Source organism: Mycteria americana, chromosome 2 (assembly GCF_035582795.1).
Source record: "Mycteria americana isolate JAX WOST 10 ecotype Jacksonville Zoo and Gardens chromosome 2, USCA_MyAme_1.0, whole genome shotgun sequence".
Classification (NCBI taxonomy): Eukaryota; Metazoa; Chordata; class Aves; order Ciconiiformes; family Ciconiidae; genus Mycteria; species Mycteria americana.
The window spans coordinates 27875476-27895744 of record NC_134366.1 but is presented as its reverse complement, the minus strand read 5'-3'; the positions used below and the strand labels follow the sequence as shown (position 1 = coordinate 27895744).

The window sequence follows — 20269 nt, the reverse complement described above, 5'->3', positions numbered from 1 at the left end:
CTCATTTCCTGTGTTTTAGTCATCACTTTTACATAATTTCCACAAATCCTAATGTCCTGACTGAGGTCGTGAATGATCCCATCAGTTTCGACTAAGGCTGATTGTTCTCTCTAGTTAGTGTATCAGGTCTGAGAAAAAGCTACAGTCATAGCCATGTGAAAGGGTATAAGGATCATACGAGGAAAATGTAGCGGCCAAAGTATAATTTTTGAATGTTCAAAGAGGTATTTAGGCAAAACTCCAGGTATATATGTATTGAACATAATACGGGAACTACAGCTCCAAGAGGAAGACTTGTTTTAACTTAGGAGTTACATAAGCAACTCTTTCTTTTCATTCAAAATCCTTCTTCTTCATTACTGCTTTCGGGGATTAAAGGAGAATTTCGTATGACAACATTTCAAAGATTTGAGGCAAGTATATAATAGATGCTTCTGCCCATGTGGTTTTTTTTTGTTATCTGGTAATTAAAAACACATTTATAAAAAAACCTGACTGCAGTTCTGTTAGCTTTGCTGTTTGTGTGCTTTATTATACATATATTGGAAATGGCAGATGACCCTGGCAGTATCCATCCAGAGCCTCCAGCACTGGTTTGGGTTGACATTTAGCATAGTCTTAACACTCACTAGTGCAGGCATTTAGAAGGCAGAATAAAAATGCTACACAGTTCAGCTCTTCTGACTCTTTTGTTACGAGAATTCCAGTCTGACTTGCAGTAAAAAAGATGCAAAATCACCTGGTAGTACTGTATGTTGACAGCAGTGAGAAATTTTCTAAAAGGTATGACATAAAAGCTAGCATGGGTTTGTCTCTTGCAAGTCGCAATGAAGAACTGCCATAAAAATAGATCTTAAAAATTCTCCCCTGCCTGTATTTTCTGTAGTACGTTATTTTGGTAGAATACACCTGTTCTTTCATATTCATCACAGACGCTGCCTGTGACAAGATCTCAGAAATCAGGAAACACACACACGCACACACGTATTTGGGACAGACAATGTTTCCTCCTCTTTTCTTAGTTTACAATGACACCTTCCTTCGTAACTCAGATGTGCAGATAACACTGCAAGCACTTCCATGACATGATGGCATGTGCCTCTTGCAGTTTATCTTCTAGAGGATATCTATGACTCATGTTGTCAGAAGGTGAGATTTTTAGAATGTTACGACTTAAAACAAAATTCAGGTGCTCCTAAGATTTTTAGTTGCATCAGTACAAACTTAGCAATCAGTTTTATTGATCTGTTCAAGTAAAAAATTTACAGAACTGAACCACTTAAGGCCAAAAAAAAGTATAGAACTAGGCATTCATTGTTTAATTTTCTTCCTTTCCTCCAGAGAATTCCCAATAATTTACTCAGGATTATTAACATACTATCAGTCACCACCATGAATAAGAAGATATTTCTATTTTAAAGCTTCAGTAGACCGTACTTAGTAATTTGAAGAGCAGACTGTGTCTAATAACCACTATCCTCTTTAGGAACTATCTGAATCCCCAATAAGAAACAGGGTTTAACCTTATATAAAAAATGCAGACTTAATAGGCGACATAATGCTCAACTACTTCACAAAGTTAAAACATAATTGGGAAAGAATTGTACAAAAGATGACAACTCACACCTAGCGTTTATATTGCACTGCTGAAAATTGCTACTGGTCTCCCATATGAGAGGGTATATTAAGTCTTGTAATTGTCTCTCTGTCGATTGGCAACATTCATGAGGACTATTTTAAGGTGCTTAGATGAAAAGTTTATAGGATATTCCTATAATGCAAAAGACTAAATAGTGCATGTAGACTGTATACTGCATTTTCCATTTTGAGCTTCACCGTCTCCCTATGAAGTCTGTCAGATCCCAAATAGAGAGAGGAATTCCCAGTTAAACAACTTTTCCCAGATGTCTCCTTCCCCAGAAGAAAGCAAGCAAAGCATTTTCACATATATGTCGTCTTTTGGCCCAGGTTGTACTTGTGGTGTTTCTGTGCTGTGCTACCACTTGACAGTTCAGTATTGTTGAAGCATCATCTGCCACTGATGGACTGTATAAATTCTCATCTATTTGCAGGTAAATGGTATTCCTGAGGAAAGAAAACTAACAGAAGCAATGAATTTGTAATCAGAGAAAGCAGCAAATTGTCTTATTTCTTGTTTGTTCTGATCGATGCATGAGTTTTTCTGGTGTATATTGTGCATGCCCACAGCATTAAGATGATTTCAGTGCCAGAGAGTACAATCACTTCCATATAACTAATGTACTGTATCCTTTTGTACTTTGGACATTTTTGACAATTTGTAAACACTGATAACTTTTTATATTTGTTACATTCAGAAAATAATCTTTCAAATATATGTATTAATAAATATCAAACTTTATTCTGTCTTGTGATCTCTCCTGAAAGTTTTAACAGGGAAATCAAAACTTCAAGATAAGCGCCAGGTTCCAAGGATTTTAGACTCTGTTCAGTGGGATGATATAATTGCCTTACATTTGCACACGAAAAGGAGTAGTCTATAAGCATGAAAACTTGTGCAGTATGATGAGGCTCAGAAATAGCATTCCAGATTTATTAGGCATTAATTTTTTAGAGATTATCAAAATGTAATGAGCAAAGTTATTTTTGGGAAAAAAAAAAAACAACAAAAAACAACAAAACAAAAAAACTAAAACTATTCCTGTTGAAAATTGGCTTTCTGTTCCTTTACCAGATATTTAACCTATTTGACAACTTGTAAGCAATAAAACATTTAAAATCTGTCCATTCATTCATCTGGTTTTGTTAGAAGAAACTGTTACAAACTACTGGAGGCAGAAATTAATGTCTGCAAGTAAACAACGGTAAATTTTGTTACGCTTTACACGGACTTTTAACTCTCTCAAAATATTCTTTCAAATTCTTTTTGTGATATTCCTGATGCCCCGATGCGGTTTATTTTTTATATCTTCCACATTCTTTGTTCTTTTTGGAGCAAAAAGAGTTGTGGGAGAACTAGCTATCCAATAAATCGAGGATTATTTTTTAGCATCTTAAAACAGAGTTGATTAAATACATACTTTCCTGGGAGGTGGTTACTTTGGGAGGCATTTGTCTATGCAGTTGAAAGCTTAATAATATGAAGGATCTGAACTGAGTTTTCCTTATTTTCAATAGATGGTGATAATTTATCTCCTGATGCTTTTCTGTATTTTAAATGAATTTTTCTGACGCTTCTTTAAAACCTCACATACAACATAACACAGGACCTCAGGTCTCCAGCTGTAACAGCTCCTACCAACAGGTCTTGGGGTTTTACCTCAAAGCATCACACTGTTTTAAGCTGACACTTAAGCTTTGTCTTTTTTCTGTAATATTTTCTCTTTCAGAAGCTGTATGTTCATCAGGACATTGCATTGTACGCAGAAAGCTGTGTCTGCTTTAAAATTGCTAAGTGCTGGCTCCATTTCCTTAGTTGAGGTTTCTGAGGTCTCTGCTAAGAGAAATGGAGAAATTTAGGAATTTTAGACTGAGGCTAAAAAGAAACTGTAAAATAAGGTTATTAGAGTTTGTAAAAAAACCAAACTAGTCACTGGCTTTTTTTTTCTTCTTCTTCTTACAGTTATGACCCTGTTCCTTCAAAACACACAACCTTATTTTATGTTCATTTTTAAGCAAACAACGATGTGTTTATAGGCTTGGACCTGAATGCAACACCTCCGCAGACAGTTAAAACAAGTCCTGAGCTGCTTTTTAGACACATTTTGTGCAACAAGCATAACTATTGCAGCAAAGTATATAATCGGTGCTCCGTGCTTTGTACATGTGTATTGTCAAGCCTTAAACGTCAGAGTTTGCAAGGCTGCCCTAAATGCTAAGCACAACCCACAGAATATGCTAACAAATGCATCTAGCCATAGGAATAGCGCCGGTGGTTATTCTACTGCGAGAGGTAGCTCAAGCTACAGTCATGTCAGTTGAAAAACCAAGTCCGTTTCTGAAACAGTTGGAATAAAGAGCCATTCCTACTCACTTTCCAAGTGGCATGCATCACGCCTACCTACCTCATCCAAAAGGTACCAGGGAAGAGAGTTCATCAGTCAATCAGCCTCCTAAGAGACCCCTCCCTTTTTCCAGCAGCTTGGATGGTTATCAGTGAAAAGTGAATTAGAAAACCGCACACTGAGATTTATAGTAAATTAAAAATTTACATCTTTTATCCAAGCTGTGAAAAATCTGAGTACAATCAGCATTCGGTTTCTACTAGTTTCTATTAGTTTCTACTACTATTTTCAAATGTATGAGCTGTCAGGGCTTTGAAACAGAAATGAATGGAATGGATTTTAAATAATGATTTTTAATGCAACGTAAGACTAAACTTTGTAAATAGTATTGGGTTTGGATCATAACAATTTCTGATAACTTGAGGATGACATGACAATCAATTAACTACCAGTTGAGCTGCTCCCATCTTATTTGTATTAATATGTAACAGTGCCCATATATTTAAGGAAATTTCTTAAACTGTTATGTACGTGCATAAAGGATCAGTTTGTACCAGTGGGTGCTCCACCTATTCTGAAAATAATCTAATGATGTAGGTGACTTGGGTATTAAGCACACCTGAACTATTTTATCATTGAAAGCTTCACTTATTTGAGGTAAGTTTAATATCAAATTATTTATTTTTACTTATTAAAAAATTACTATGGAAGCACAGATTTATAAAGCTGGCTAAAGACACTTAATGGCTAAAGAATTAGTAATAGTTAAAAGTGCTGATAGTTAAAACAGTAAATTCACAGCATCTTTTAATGATGTACAATGACAGTATGAACTGATATTGTATTGATTAAGTGACAGTTGCAACCAAATTAAATAGAAAGCACTACAGATGTCTTTGTAAATATATGAAATGTGAAATCTAATAAATAGGAAAACATTAAGTAGTGATGTTGCCTGGTTATTTTACATAATGATGCCTGAACAACTTTTTGTGACAGTTGTTAACATGGACAGTGATACTGGATGGTAAGTGTCTAGGAACTGCAGTGGAGCTGATTGTGCAGGCTTTCTGTTTAGCTGGGGGAGACGCCTAAATAGGTGGTGTAACCGGAAAGGATGGAGAGTATTTGCACCACTTGGTTCAGGTGCCCACGTTAGGTATTATCTCCCCGATTATACAAGGAGCTTTGGGGATAGAAACTACCACTCTGAATCCTTTGCTTAAGGAGCCCCTTCTTCTATTTAGTGTGGGACTTACGTAGCTAAATTAAAAGCTGAATTCCTTAACCCAAACAAATCTGAAGGACAGGTTTCCTGATGTTGCCAGACTGAAAAAACACCAAGTCAGTTCCTCTGCTTTCATGCAGAGCTCTGCCGCAGAGTTTCTAGCTTGTAACCTGGGGGAAAGAGTATTCAACACCTCCGCTGCAGAGTTCTGCTAAAGTCCCCCGAGCTCCAGGGGTGGTTTTGGCTACTGGAGCTGTAATTTCATCAGACCTGAGACAGTGCGATTTACTGCAGAAGAATCTTTCTTCCTGCATTGCACCTGAAATAATTTGTGATACAAGTGAACAGCTGCCCTTCATTTGGAAGTAAGAGTATCCAGAATATCACTTTGGAGAAACTGCAATACTAATCTGTAATTTAAGGTAGGCGTAATAGTGAACTGTAGCCCAGCTAGAGTCAAGCAATAAAAAGTTTTTACTTAATTGATGCTGCTCCCATTACAAAAATAAGCATCCACAGCACATTTATTTAATGTTTAAATTAATTCATATTTTTACATAACCTGAAAAGAAAATATATTTATCCCACACACAGTAATAGTAAACAAGTGCATTATTTCAAACATTAAAAATAAATCTTTTAACCAAGTCTGTACAACAGATAAATAAAATTGTATCTACAATACTTAAGTTGTGAAGAACAAAACAAAAATTATCGCTCAAACTCACAGCTCCCCATTGCTCCTAATACTGGCATAGATGAAGGTTACCCATGCTATCCCCCACTAGTGTTCACCTATACCATTTCTTTCAGCCATTCAAATGTACTGACCAAGGAGGTTAACTTTCCAAACATTGGAGTAATGCACACAAAGAACAAATAGCTGAGTATCTCTCCAATAGCTTCAAAAGAGCTGGCAGGCTTAGTAAAACTGCTGAATCTGTGGGGGGGATTTGTTTTTTCTTTTTTATGATGAATGACTGGTCATTCTTTAAAAGAAACTGTTCTCCACCAAAAAAAAATTGAAGCCATTCTTTTCACAAAATTGTTTTGCACTCATTGGTGGCTGCAAGTTTGAATTCCATTTTTTCACTGGGATAAGATCAAAAACGTGTACATGACAGTACATACGGTACAAATTAGGATTCATATTGTTTATAATCATACATAATTGCACATATGCTTGGAAAACAATATTGTGCTTGTGTTTTTGACTGCTAACAAGTAATCAGTAGATGAATAAAATGAAAAAGCAACTAGAGGTCAAACTATCACTTGAACCAAAATCACGAAGGGCAAAGAAATTCACTGAAGTTATGGTCATAAGTGGAACGTAAATTACAGCTTGTCACTGCCACACTGAAGGGCTGTTTCTTTCAATTTTACTTTTTATGCTAAAGGAAAGAGTTAATAAGAAAGATGGGCACTGCCAAAAAGGATGGGGAAAAAAGACTCCTCCAAACAGCTCCAATCTCATTTCATTTGTAATTCTGAGACTCACCCATCTTGCATGCAACAAGATGACCACTCAATCCCTCCTCCTGATACCAATACATTGACTTGCATCCTTGACTCACATCCTTTTAAATGAAAATATTATTACAGGATAGAATATGGCACCAGTTCCCTAACAAGACCTAGTTCAAGGTCACCTACTAACTCAGAAAGAGGTTTGAAGATCACCGTTCCCCTGTTCTCCCGTTTCCTTAAGATCTGATGGAGCGGATATGATGGGATTTCATCTGACTGGCAAAGGTTGGAGGCCTTCCAAAAATTCTCCGTCTTGAACTGAGTCTCTGAAAATTATTCATCTGTTTGTTCACTGGGACTGTACAGAGAACTGCACATAGTTAAATGAATTAGTGGAAAATTTATGAAAAAGCAAACAATTTTAGGGGGAAAAAAAATCAAATTTTCTTTATAAAAAAAATTTCACCTCAGAATTCACCATATTTGCTGAAAACATCTTAAATTTCTAAAAAAACCCCATAAAATATTATGTAAACTTGTATATAATCTTAAATCACTGAGTTGGTGATGACTTTTTATTTCCATGTATAAAGGGTTTCATATATACTATCTCCACCTAAAATACTCATTTCTAAACAAAAAATTACCATTTTGTTCAGAAAAATGCCCTGATTTACCAGTAACTTCACGTTTCACATCAGCTGAAGGTGACCATTAATGAAGGATCACAAGTTTGCTCTTTTTTGTTCCTTGATGAGCATGATTACAGCATGTGTTACGTATAGGCGTACTCTAGTAACATCCACTCTTCATTCGGCTGACCCAAGGTAAAGTTAATTCCATGATATGCACATGATGTTGCTAAACCATTTAACTTCACTTCTTCATGTCACGTTTAAACAGATATGTAAACAGAAACATATATCCAGTAGAAAAGACGCATTTTCACATGCAATTCTGTAGAGTGCATTCTTGTTTCTCAGATTATTCGAGAAGGCTATTTCCACACAAAATATGTACATTTGCACTATATACATTTTCCACACACTTAATTTAAATGTCTTCTTACACCTCCAGTTGAGAATTTTTGTTCAGGCAGACACAAAGTAAACCTGAAGAAAGTTTCCAACAATCTTTTCAAGTTAATGCCTTGACTGATCTTGCATTGCTGCGAAGAAGAGTAGTCCAGAAAAAAATCCAGCTATGCATAGCAACCTTTTCAGCAGAGTTGAGTTATCTTTAGGAACCACAATCTGTGCTAGATCATTAGTGATCTGAGAAATTTCATGTGCCACACACACAAATATAAAAGTGCTGACAAGAACATTAAACATTGGATATCCAGGAATGAGCACCAAGATCCCCTTTGTGTCTGCTGCCAGCCAAATATGGTATTGGCAAATGAAAAGCTAAAAGGAAAAAGAGTGTGTTTAATAATACTTATATATAAATATATTGACTTATATAAAAACATAATTATTACTATTGCATCAACTGACACACTGTACTTCTGCTTAAGTCAGACGTTTATGATTAAATAGCATACTGTGAGAAGCTGTTTTCCACGTCTTTGCTATAAGACAAAACTATTAGTCTGTTACAGTACACAGTAAAATGGGTTTGCTTAGCCCTTAACCAAATATGGCTTAGGGGAGCATCGTTTACGTTATGTCAGAACAGATGAGGAATACGCCTCCGCTCAGTTACTCTCTCTGGTGAGAGACTGAACTAACATGCCTGCACATAAAAGGTAATGCTTTAACTGCTGATGAATGCAAAGGTCCCTGGAGTTGATCAGCACCTTAAAGTTCACCAGGAATCAGAATGGTGAAAATGTGATCCTTGAAAAAAAAATTCAAAATCAGGTACTACATATACATTGCAGTACAATGAGTTTCTCATATAAGTTCCTTTCCCTTTTAAAAATATATTTTAGTAATACAATAAAATTAAACATTTAATATTACTAAACAGCAAATAAAATGGAAAGCAAGATAATTCCTACTGTTTCAAAATATACACTTAATGGAACAAGATAACATCTGCACTAAGAAAGGTTTTGTTTGTAAAGTTACATTTGTTTATTAATGCAGGAAAGCTTTCTAGGGCAAACACATTTATAAGTGTACTTATCTAGTCACTATAATTCATGCTGACTCTTCAACTGGCTTAAATTTTTATATTCCAACTGCATACACACCACAGCTTACTCCAGCATTAAATCCCCACTCTCACAACCCTAAACTCCCCCACCAAAAACAGCATAAGAAATGTTTGCTACTGTGAGACTGTTATTTCAGCTATGATTTTTAACTGTAGATGGAAGCTACATTGCTAAAAGAGGTCAAACACTACAGCACGGCATTAAATAAGCCAATAAATGTCTTCACTATTTTTGTGTTATACTACAATTTAGATAATAAAACCACCTTACATTTCTAAGTTTCAATTCACTGTACTTCTGATCATTCTACTTACCTCTAGAGAAATTCTGCCAAACCAGGCAAAGAACGAGCTATACACAGATCGGACATATCCAGGAATGTTCCTGATGAGGATGAAAGCTAAAATCTTTAAAAAAAGTAAAAAAAAAAGTGACTGTGGATGACAAGCAGATTACACATACACAAAAAAGGGTTATTCATTTTCACTAAATTGAAGTGCATCATGCATTAAATTTTCTTTAAAATCTAATAAATATAAAACCCAAACAAAAATCCATGCAGTTTATACTTAACAAAGTAGGTCTTAAAACTGCAAATCTCTTACACACATTCTTATAGCATAGCAAGTCACATTTATGTCTTCACTAGAATCATGGCCTTGATGTTGATAGACATTACCATACACTTACTAGGCATGGTCACAAAACATATTATACCATGCCAGCCTAAAATGAAGGTGGCCACAAATCTGAGTTAACCCTCAATTTTTAAAGAGAAGGTGTGAAGATGGACAAATTAATATTAAAAAATTATCACACATGCTGCCCCTCAATACAGCAGGACAAACTATTAAAAAAAGGCAACAGAGAGGGAACAGAATCAGACTGCTGGGGTATAGTGTGGCAGGGGACACAGTAAGAGGAAAATCTCAATTTAAGAAATCAACATGCATGCCCCTGTGGCCCACCTCTTCTCTGCCTAAAAGTGACTATAGGGTCCCATAGGTTCGTTCCTACACTAATACCTCCCAAACACTCATGCTTCCCTACAGCTTTCTTCTTTTCCATGGCTATGCACTTAGTCAAAAGTTGGGTCTGGACTTAAACAGGGCATATGAAACCTACGCTAAGGACATTAAGGTTCATCAAAAGCATAATCACAGTATGCGACTTCAGTGCTTAAAGGCAATGAAAAACAGCAAGCAATGTAGTTAAAGCCTTTTTCACTTTCAGACATGAGAATGAAGCTCAGTATCTGACATTCCATGCTAAAGCAAAAATGTATTTAAAAACAATTTTTAAAAAAGCCCAAACAAGAACAGACTAGATTCTATCACTGTAAGGAAAAGGACTATAATTATAATTACCTGCACCACAGAAACCGAAGGATGTAGTTCATTGCACTCTGTCTTGTTTTTACAGCTACTAGCCCAAATAGAGTAGGTCTAAAAGATATAAAAATCAGTCTGTGTAGCAATTATATGTAACATTTAAAAATGAAACAAGAGGTAAGCTATTTTGAAGTGCTTCAGTAGTAGCTGGTTCACTAAGATGTGGAACAGTAATAGAAAAAACTACATTGTGCTTAGTTTTGTGTTTCTCTCAAGTTCTTCTTTGCAACCTATGAATACCATACTTATTCATAGCCCAAGATACAGCCATACTGCTGGCAATTTTTTCATCACAAATAGACAAGCAATCAAGAGTGGAGACAAGAGCTGCAGTATCTACCATATTATTTTTATGATCCAATTTTCTTGTAACCTTTGCAATGAACTGAAAGAGTTATGATGTTTTCATTTACAGCTGACTGCAAGGAAAAATATTTTAGTGAGTAGACAGGTAGGGCTGTGCACAAAAACACAGCTGAAATATCTCCAGATCAAGATTTTATTTTTTTAAATCAATGTATTTTCTAAACAAGAACTTCAGAAAACTTCTTCTTTAGGGATTTACAAACCTGATGATACTAGTTATACTAGGTACGTACCAAAAAGGATACAATTGAAATAAATAATAAAACATTAGAAACTCTGTTGGAGAAAAGAGGATCTCCCTTTCCTTCTGATATCATCTGATGTTTCTGCAATGCCAGATAAATAAAAGCAAACAGCATCCCATGAAAAACCACCTGTAAAAGACAAACAGAATGCAATGAATATTTCATGGCTTTTACAAGTACTTCAGGTACAAACTCTTAACAGAAATGCTACAGGATAAACTATTTGTAATACCAAAGCTTAGGTGTCAAAAGGTCCTTTCCCAGATTTACTGAAGCAAACAAAAATAGGCTTTCTACACTAGGTTGTCATAAGCTGCATTTTTAACTCAACCCAAAAACTACAAATACTCTTACTAATGCTTCACACAGCATTAAAGACATGACAATGAAATTTCAAGAAGCTTTCAAGTACCTACTATTTCCTCTGCAATCTATGCCAGCATTGAAAAGGGCTTTCTCTGGGGAAAAACCATGAGTCTCTGGCCTTCTCCCAAGTTGGCAGGTGAAAACATTCAAGAAGCACTATAAGTGCTTCCCTCTCTCATAGACACAATTCTTCAACAGTGTTTTATGATCTTATGCCAAGTTCTCATTAGCTAGCAACACGATGCTGTTTCAGGCCCATGTGGTGCTTGTCTTCTGTATTTATTTTGGGACTTCCTCTTTAGCAGCATCACAGAATACACACTGTTCACAAGCAACAAAGCTCCAAGTCTGAAATGTCACAACGCAGTGTGTGCCGCAGATGGGAACGCCCCAGGATGTGACAACTGTTTGCTCTGCAAATTTCAGTTACTGAAGACTGCCAGAGGGAGAAGTGTGCAGGTGATCCCATTAAGGATAAGGTTCGCAGATGAATGCTCCCACCTTAGAAACTCCACTTACCTTACCAAGAAGGCAAAAAAAAGACCAGTGTTTCCCTGTTCTATTCCCCCACACTGTAGGGTCAGTAACTGGAAAGAAAGTACTTTCCCACTGGAAAACCGTTTAAAAATATGTGCAAGAACAGTCTGGTTTGGGCATCAAGACCCTGATTTTAAAGTGTTTTAAAGGTTACCTTAAAAGAAATATATCCTTAATTGATACAACTTCCAAAAATATTATTAAGAAAGCCACCACAATAATTTGCCTTGTATTTCAATAGCCTGAAGTGCTACAGGTGTTAAATTTTTGCAGTAAAATTTTTGAGAAAAGACAAATCCAGGTCACTTTGACTTTGTTTCTTAAAAGCAAACCAAGCAGGATCCAGCAGCAAATAAATCAACATCCATCTTTTAAGAAAGGCTTTGACAGACATTTGCAGAATTAAGGTGGATGTTTAATAGAAGACTAGGCTAGTCTTCTATTAAAAAATCCCTTGGGACAAACTCCTGCTTTCTCTGGAGGAAAGGAAAACAACCCTCCCTCCCCCCAAATTAAAAAATACACTTAAAAGAACAGTATAAATTTATGAAATGATTACATACATAGCGATCCAACTTCCACCTAAACCACCATTCATAGACATTCCCATTCAGTTCAAAACACTTGGACAGTGGCCAAAAAGAAAATATCTTCTCAAATGCGCCCTGTAAAAAAAAAACATGGCAAAAACATTAACACTGATGTCAACCATATTTACTAAACTTAAATCAATATGCTGTCTTTTAATATTATCACATCCCTATTTCACTAGCTACGTGGCATTACCAAAATAACAGGGTCCTTAGAAGGCACTCCCCCCCGCCAAAAGAAAAAAAAAAACCCCAAAATACTTCTTCAGATGAGAGAAGGTTTCAGTTTTGCTTCCCATAAAGGTATTGGCACGCCTTCCATTTTGTACTGCAGGCTTAAAGGCAGAGATCCATTGATGTGTTGGGATAATGAATGCATACTGTACAGAAGACTACAGTTCAACGGGATTAAAACCACACAAACCTCCCTGTAAAATCCTGGTGTGACAAACTCTGCCCTTATTTCTGGCAGCTATACTTACAGCATGCAGTAACTTGCTAATTTAGCATGAGAACCAGTCTTTTGATAAGGTATCAAAGTCAACACCAGGTCTCTAAGAGACACAGATGTTCCTATCACCATATCACCATATGTATCACCATATGCTAGCAAAACCCAGTAACTTTAAGCACATCAAAAAACCCCACCCCAAAACCAAAGCACAGACCTTTGTATTTATTACATTTGTAGTAGTATACTGGAAACATGCAAGCGTTACAAACGAGTAAGACACAGAATTGTGGTTTTTCCAGCGTTCACGTCAATTCAAATATGAAAAACAACTGAAAGGTTCCATTTTTTTTTCTTCTGTATTTATGATACACGAGCAAATAGACAAGTTAGGAGCACATTAAAAAGTAGAGATAGGTAATACACTCTTAGGTAGTTAAGGATAAAAATAGTCAAAATTTACAAACCTGAGAATATGACAGAAAATATATACATGTCAGTAAGCAAATCAGTTTCAGCAGTAAACCAAAGTGCCATAAGCAGTTCCCTGAGGAAGAAATAAATTAATCAGTACAGATTCATCAATTTTTCAATAGCAAAACCCAGGACACATTAAATAGTAATTGCCAATTATTTAGCGTAGCTATGATTAGTAATAGATACATTCATAAATAAATGTTCAAATATTACCGGCAATATTTTATCACTATCTACATTTACATATTAAATTTTACATTAAGCAATTAAAATAAACATTCACAGCAATTAACAACCTATTAATCCTAAATTAAGCCTCATGTCTAAAACAGGGACAACATACATACAGAAAGAAGAGAATTTAGGTGTTCAACCAGAAACACTATTTTAAAGCCTCTGCTTTCCCAAACACTCTGCACAGGCAGTCCTTATTCTAGGTGAATGAAAATAAATAAATAAAACAAAATGCCCAACAGCTTTTGCCATGTGAAATAAGTAGAGCATATATTATTAAACTTTGAGGTACCAGTTGTACTCCAAAGCTCAACTGCAGGTCATTAAGGGCAAGTATCTTGTTAAGACAAGCCTGAGAAACTGCTCCTCAAAGCTGTCAACTGATATTAAGCTCTACTCAAGCCTCAATATCGCAACAGAGATCATCTCTCTCTCTCTCCATATAAATTGGCAGCTGTAACCAGGGACATGAACAAGTGAAAGTTGTCATTGAAAGATTTTCTAGTTTCACAGTACACTATTGCTCTGAAGTACTCAATCGTCATTTCTCTATCTGGAACAGAAGTGCCTTTGAAGAATAAAAAAAAGAATATTGGAGCTATTTGCCTTCAAGATACCTTGTAAAACTACCCTCTAATTATATTTTTGCAGCATCTATTCCTAGCATGCATTTGGTATATTTCATTGTCATATCTGCAGACTATAAAATTTGGGTATTACTCTATCAACTGGGAAGGAGGATCAAAGACTCTTAAGGTTTTCGTTCTAAATCAGGTGAATTAAATAATAAGCATTAACCACATAATGACAGCTCTTCAGTGAACTGCAATGCATAAAATAAACTGGGATTCCACTTTAATTTTTATTTAAAATCTCCGTATCACAAGACATACTTCTGATAGTTCACTTAATCTAAGCTACTAAGATAGCAAACCCCAAGTTTTTATTTGGCGGGATATGGCAGAATTAGCGCTCAAGATGGATGAGACACGTTGGCAATGCAGAATGGGAAAGTCTGAATGCTGACTGTTCATGCTGAACCCATTAGTACGCTACAGCAACAATCTCAGCTAGCATAGACAGCGTAACCTATGTTCTTAGTTTGCATTCAGTAATATTACAGCTCTTGATAAAACACATTTCTGATGGTCAAAACCTATTAAAAAGTATTCTAATATGACTGTAATTAGAGATAGACTTTACTTATCAGCTGTTACATTTTTCAACTGATATAATTCACCCATGACAAACCATATTTCTGTGAACAGCTGTTTAACATATTTTGACTATGTTAAAAGGAGACTGAGGTGTACTAACAATACCGTTTTCTGTATGGTTATCATTCGAAGTAACATGCAAATGTTTTATAGCAGAAGGGGGGGGAAGTCTTACCATTTGCTTTCTTCTGGACTATTTGAGGCCATATAGCTAAGGTGGCATAAATGATCATAAACCAGACAGTGACTAATGGCACGAAGTAGTAGAACTGGTAAGGTCGGTCCATCACTATGCACAGTACCACGACCAAGAAATTGAGACGAAATAAAACCTGGAAGGAGTCAGAGGAGAGAAGACAGACGATATATAAACTGGGAGGCAAAGCTGAGAGACACGGGGGACATGTTTCTTTAGCACTATACAAAAATATCTACTATTTTACATCTCACATGCTGATTATATTTCAGTTGAAACACAGGTAAGTATCTCGGAAACATCAATAATGCAATATAAGACTGCAGGCTGATTATGTAGTAGTGGACCTGTCCTATGCTGGCCTACTTGGGTAGAGATAGCAATGAAAATAGGGTAAAATAGAACTGACTCCAGGCTGGGGACTGAGTATTCCAGTTGCTGGATCCTGTTAACGCCTCTGTGCTTTCACTCCCATAGCACCCGGGCTAGCTCAGTCATAGCTAGGGTAATGTCATTACCAGTGCTGGAGTTAGGCTGTAGTCATACGTTTAATAAGCACGATGACCTGAGTTACATGACAATATAACACTTAACAGCAATTAAAGATTTATTTTTATTTTTATTTTTTTAAACTGCTACAGCACACACTGCAAAACCTGGGACGGGAACCACAAAAATAGGTATGTTCTCCAGTACTGTTATGGTGTGAAAATTCATTTTCTTTATTAACAAATGTAGGCTACAATACACTGTTTTTGGAAAAGAAAACAACTCATAGAATCAATATAGCTGACTGGAAAGTATTTGTTTTGTCCCTGTTTTGCATTTTGATCTGAAAACTCAAACCCGTAACTGAAAAGGCTTTTGGACCAAGCAAAACACCAGTTTTTAAATTAAAACAAAACAAAACAAAACAAAAAACCCCAACCCCAAAAACCCAAAACCTGCCTATTTGTTTTTCAAAGGAAGCAGATACATCTGATAAGTTTGTGAAATTTTCATCTGTTTCTAAAAGAAAAACAGTAGAGGGGTGTGGTATTTCCAACCATAGTCTATATATCAAATGGTTAAACGTACTGTTACACAGAACTCACTGTCCCAACAAAAAACCAACCCAACAAATTCTCAGTTGAGAATGAAAGAAAAAGTCATATACAATATTTGGTGATACTTTGCTATGTCTTGAAAGAGGTAACAAATACTACAGTGATGCCACTTGTTCGTGCATTACTAATGTACTTCAATGCAAAAGAGTTGCATACTTAATAAAATAGAAATGTGAAGAGTTTCTTTAATGGATCCAAAAGATCACTCATCTGAAGGAAAGAAAGATACCACAAGTGCTTCGGGACACTATTAATGGCCCCAACTAACCCACCGGAGAGTTTTTCATTTCACCAACAAGTGCGGAAAAAATCCAAAATGCATACAAAAATTAAAACCTTTCACAATTTAAGCAAGTGGAAATGACTTCAATTTACATCAGAGACAAGACAACATTTGCGCCATCTACATGAAGACTTGCCATGCTGGGAGCAAGGAAACCAATGTGCTGAATAACTTGCTGAATAATTACCTATATTCATAGAAGAGGACAAAAAAAGAAATTCTGTACATAACTGACTCTTAGATTCACCAAACATTTATCTACTTGTATAAAGAAAACCCTAATAGAAATATACTAATAATTAAAAAAAAAAAACGCGTGGGAAAATATCAACGTGGAGCAGACTGATGTTATAAGAACAAGGTAAGAGAAGCAAAATTAAGTATTTCTAATGGCTAAGTTCCAATGCCAAAAGGGGAGAACAGATGAGAACATTCACACCACCTATCTATTCTCCATAGTAACTGGATGTCATGATTTAACCCCAGTCGGCAACTAAGCACTGCACAGCTGCTCGCTCACCCTCCCCCCCACCCCCCCCGTGGGATGGGGGAGAGAATCAAAGAAAAAGTAAAACCCTGTGGGTTGAGATAAAGACAGTTTAATAGGACAGCAGAGGAAGAGAAAATAATAATAATAATAATGATAAAAGAATGTACAAACAAGTGATGCTCACCACCCACTGACTGATGCCCAGCCCGTCCCCAAGCAGCAATTGCTGCCCCCTGGCCAACTCCCCCCAGTTTCTATACTGAGGCTGACGCCGTATGGTATGGAATAGCCCTTTGGGCAGTTGGGGTCAGCTCTCCTGGCTGTGCCTCCTCCCAGCTTCTTGTGCCCCTGGCAGAGCATGGGAAGCTGAAAAGTCCTTCACTAGTGTAAGCACTGCTTAGCAACAACTAAACCATCAGTGTGTTATCAACCTTATTCTCATCCTAAATCCAAAACACAGCACTATGTCAGCTACTAGGAAGAAAATTAATTCTATCACAGCCGAAACCAGGACACTGGAGAAAGGCTGTTCCAGAGGGTGATTCAGAACATCACAGCTATCCACATAAACCTCTTACTCACCAGTGACTATAGAATAAATCTAGGAAGATTCAGCAAATACATTTGTTGTCAATGATACTCTTTACTGCCTTTTTACTGCCCTCTTTACTGCCAGCCAGCCTGCCTGGTTCATTACTTGTATATTGCTATATATTGTAAATTGCTACTGCAATGAAAACTCCATTGCTATATATTGGAAAATATTTGTCTTGCTATTTTAAAGGCTACATACTTACATTTTTAACATTGCGAGTATCATTTACATGCTATATGTTTGTATTAGATAAACACTACCAATTAAACAGGTCAGATTACATAGAAACAGTAGCCATTTTTAATGTGCAAACCTTGGTTAAGTAATCTTATATCACATTATTTAGGGAATACGGATATATTATGGATATTTTGTTATCTGAATTAATTTCTTTATAAAAACAGTAAGTAGATATTCTTACCTGACACAGTCTGTATACACCAAAGTCCCCTTTTATCCAAAAATATGAAAAGTGTCCATAACCTGTTTGGAACAGATATGCAGCAACCAGAACTCGAATGTGCATGTACACAGGCAAAAACTGTTGAGAAAAATAAAGTACCTTTTATAAATGGCCACGCAAATGCTTTGATTTTCCTTTCTTCCCCTGTATTTTATGCTTTTTCTGCATTGCAGTAAATCAGGTTTAACTAAGAAAAGAAACATTATGCTGCATTTCCCTGTTTCTTACTAAGCTCTTTTGTTGCCCTAACCTCTCTAATGTTAAAATGAGTTTCTGCTATTTATTGCTCTACACTTTCCATATTCTGTAACCAGTTAAAAGAGAGTTAAGAAAGGATCTTTGAAAGCTTACCTTCAGCAGTTTCAGGTTCTGAACATAAAATTGAAGCATTGCTAGCAATTAAAAATAAACTAACATAATATTCTACATGGAGGAAACAAGTATATTTTTTCATTGGCTAATAATGCAATATAAGACTGCAGTGTAAGAATGCATAAAACACTTATCAATGAAATCTACAATTAAATAGAGAGAAAAACTAATTCTGCTAATACCATTTTTAAAACTACAGGGACAGTAGCATGAGTTATTTATTCTATTCAACTCTAATATGCATTTGCACTATCTTTCTTTTGAAGTTACATACCCAAATTGCATTCCCACTTAAAAAATCAAGACATTCAAATCACTTACAGTGCTTGCTCCAGAGATATGATAAATCAAAATAACAAGTTGCATCCAGCCCTTCCATTCATCAGTCTGTTCTCTATTTAACACTTTAGTCTAATGCAAAACAAAACAAGAGTGTTGCTATTCCAAAAAGTACAACGAACATCTACAAAATGAGGAGAAAAAGTTCAAAACAATAAACCACTTTATGGGTCAATAGGTCTCAATTGTAAAAGATTTCTGTCTAGTGGACACAGGTCTACCAGATTTTAACGTGCTCTACACTCTCTTGTATCTGAGCTATGCTCACTTCAAATTTGACTGAGTGACAATGGCTAAAAGCACTCATACCCATATGCTTTCAAAAGCTTTTGTATCTAATTCCATGCAAACATTATATTGCTTGCGAGTGCATTTTTTGCAGATGAGTTATACTGACTTTGAAAATTTAACTTTCAATATTTAGCAATTAGTTATTTACACTCAAGCTGGGAAACAACGTTGTAAGTAGGATGTCAACATGATCATTACCTCTTTGGTATTTTCGGTATAAAATACCCCCAAAACCAAGATATAGACGATTGGTATGAAGAAAGATGAATGTGTATAAAATTTATTTTCCTTCATGAAAAGATTTGCTCTGTCACATAGATAAAAATAGGTCATGATTAGACCAAGTTTGCAGAAGGAGTGTAAGAGCATCTCTAAAGTAGAAACATTAGGAGTGCTGATGGCAGGTTTCTTCTCCTCTCCACTTTCCAAATCACTGCATGATTTGTTCTTCCGAAAATTATTCCGATGAATTAAATTGATAATTATATATCCAATAATGGACAAAGTAAAGAAACAGAAAGCTAACTTCTGTATCAGAGTGAGAGGAGGCTGAGGCTGGCAGCAGGAGCCATCAATGGGCTTCATTATCTTATTGCAGTAGACATTCATAAGAATCATTGCATTCTGTCAAAGAAATAGGCAGTTTTGTCAATTAATCTCTAATAAAAAATTTAAAATTTTAATTGTAAGAAATTTTTGTCTAGGTCATGCATTGACATAAAACATATGCAATTCTCCCTTATCATTACACAGATAAAAGTTCACAGTACCCCCATATACCTAGTTCCATTCAACAATACAGTCAAAACATCTCTTCCAAACAAGAAACCCTTGAGCTTCTTGAGGTAAGCAAAAAGAGCTAATCCTAATCCTTACAACAGAAGGGTTCTCTCTACTGGCTGTAAAAGGAGCTATAAAGAGCTAAATGGACTATAAATGAAAAACAGCTCACAAACTTGGGTCCTAAAGGGGCACAGTAATCAAAGTTTCTAAAACATGACAATGAGACTGAAACCTGTGGTGAGATGATATTCAGTTCATCTAATACTTGAAAGCAACTGAAACCTGCAAAGGAGTGGAACTAAAAGTGACACGGTGGGAGAACTCAGTCACAAGAAGGGCAGACTTACAAAACTCTGAGGGGCTCACTGTATGCACATATATATATATATATATATATATTGGTAGGTCAAAGATAAAATAAGAAATAAAGTCAGTGGCACTCCATGCAACCAGGAAGGTGTATATTGTGTGTTTTCTTATCCTTTTCATACTCCTTACTAAACAAAATTATATGGGCACATAGAGAAAAATTTAAGACTTATTTTTTAGCACTGCTTACAAATCATTATCACTCCAACTCATTCAGGCAGATGAAGGCATGAAGTTTGCGCTCCGGATCTAAAAGATCTAGT

The 20269-nt window shown here is 36.0% G+C and overlaps 2 protein-coding genes across 9 annotated transcripts in view; one reads left to right on the top strand and one right to left on the bottom strand.

Moving 5' to 3' along the window:
- The window catches only part of SGCE (sarcoglycan epsilon), a 35473-nt gene extending 30543 nt beyond the window's left edge, over positions 1-4930 (top strand). For all 6 annotated transcript variants that reach the window (XM_075492849.1, XM_075492844.1, XM_075492848.1 and 3 more), the window contains one exon: positions 2073-4930. In XM_075492849.1, the coding sequence (XP_075348964.1) occupies positions 2073-2089 (17 nt within the window). In that variant the 3' untranslated portion in view covers positions 2090-4930. The remainder of the gene's footprint in view (positions 1-2072) is intronic.
- A 2204-nt stretch (positions 4931-7134) lies between these two features.
- The window catches only part of CASD1 (CAS1 domain sialic acid O acetyltransferase 1), a 33114-nt gene continuing 19979 nt past the window's right edge, over positions 7135-20269 (bottom strand). For 2 of the 3 annotated variants that reach the window (XM_075492840.1, XM_075492841.1), the window contains exons 9-18: positions 19053-19478; positions 18546-18635; positions 17811-17930; positions 14895-15051; positions 13259-13338; positions 12314-12415; positions 10836-10976; positions 10213-10290; positions 9160-9252; positions 7135-8090 (exon numbers count right to left, since the gene is read on the bottom strand). In XM_075492840.1, coding sequence (XP_075348955.1) covers positions 7824-8090; positions 9160-9252; positions 10213-10290; positions 10836-10976; positions 12314-12415; positions 13259-13338; positions 14895-15051; positions 17811-17930; positions 18546-18635; positions 19053-19478 — 1554 coding nt within the window. In that variant the 3' untranslated portion in view covers positions 7135-7823. The remainder of the gene's footprint in view (positions 8091-9159; positions 9253-10212; positions 10291-10835; positions 10977-12313; positions 12416-13258; positions 13339-14894; positions 15052-17810; positions 17931-18545; positions 18636-19052; positions 19479-20269) is intronic. The other variant, XM_075492842.1, reaches the window with a different exon arrangement.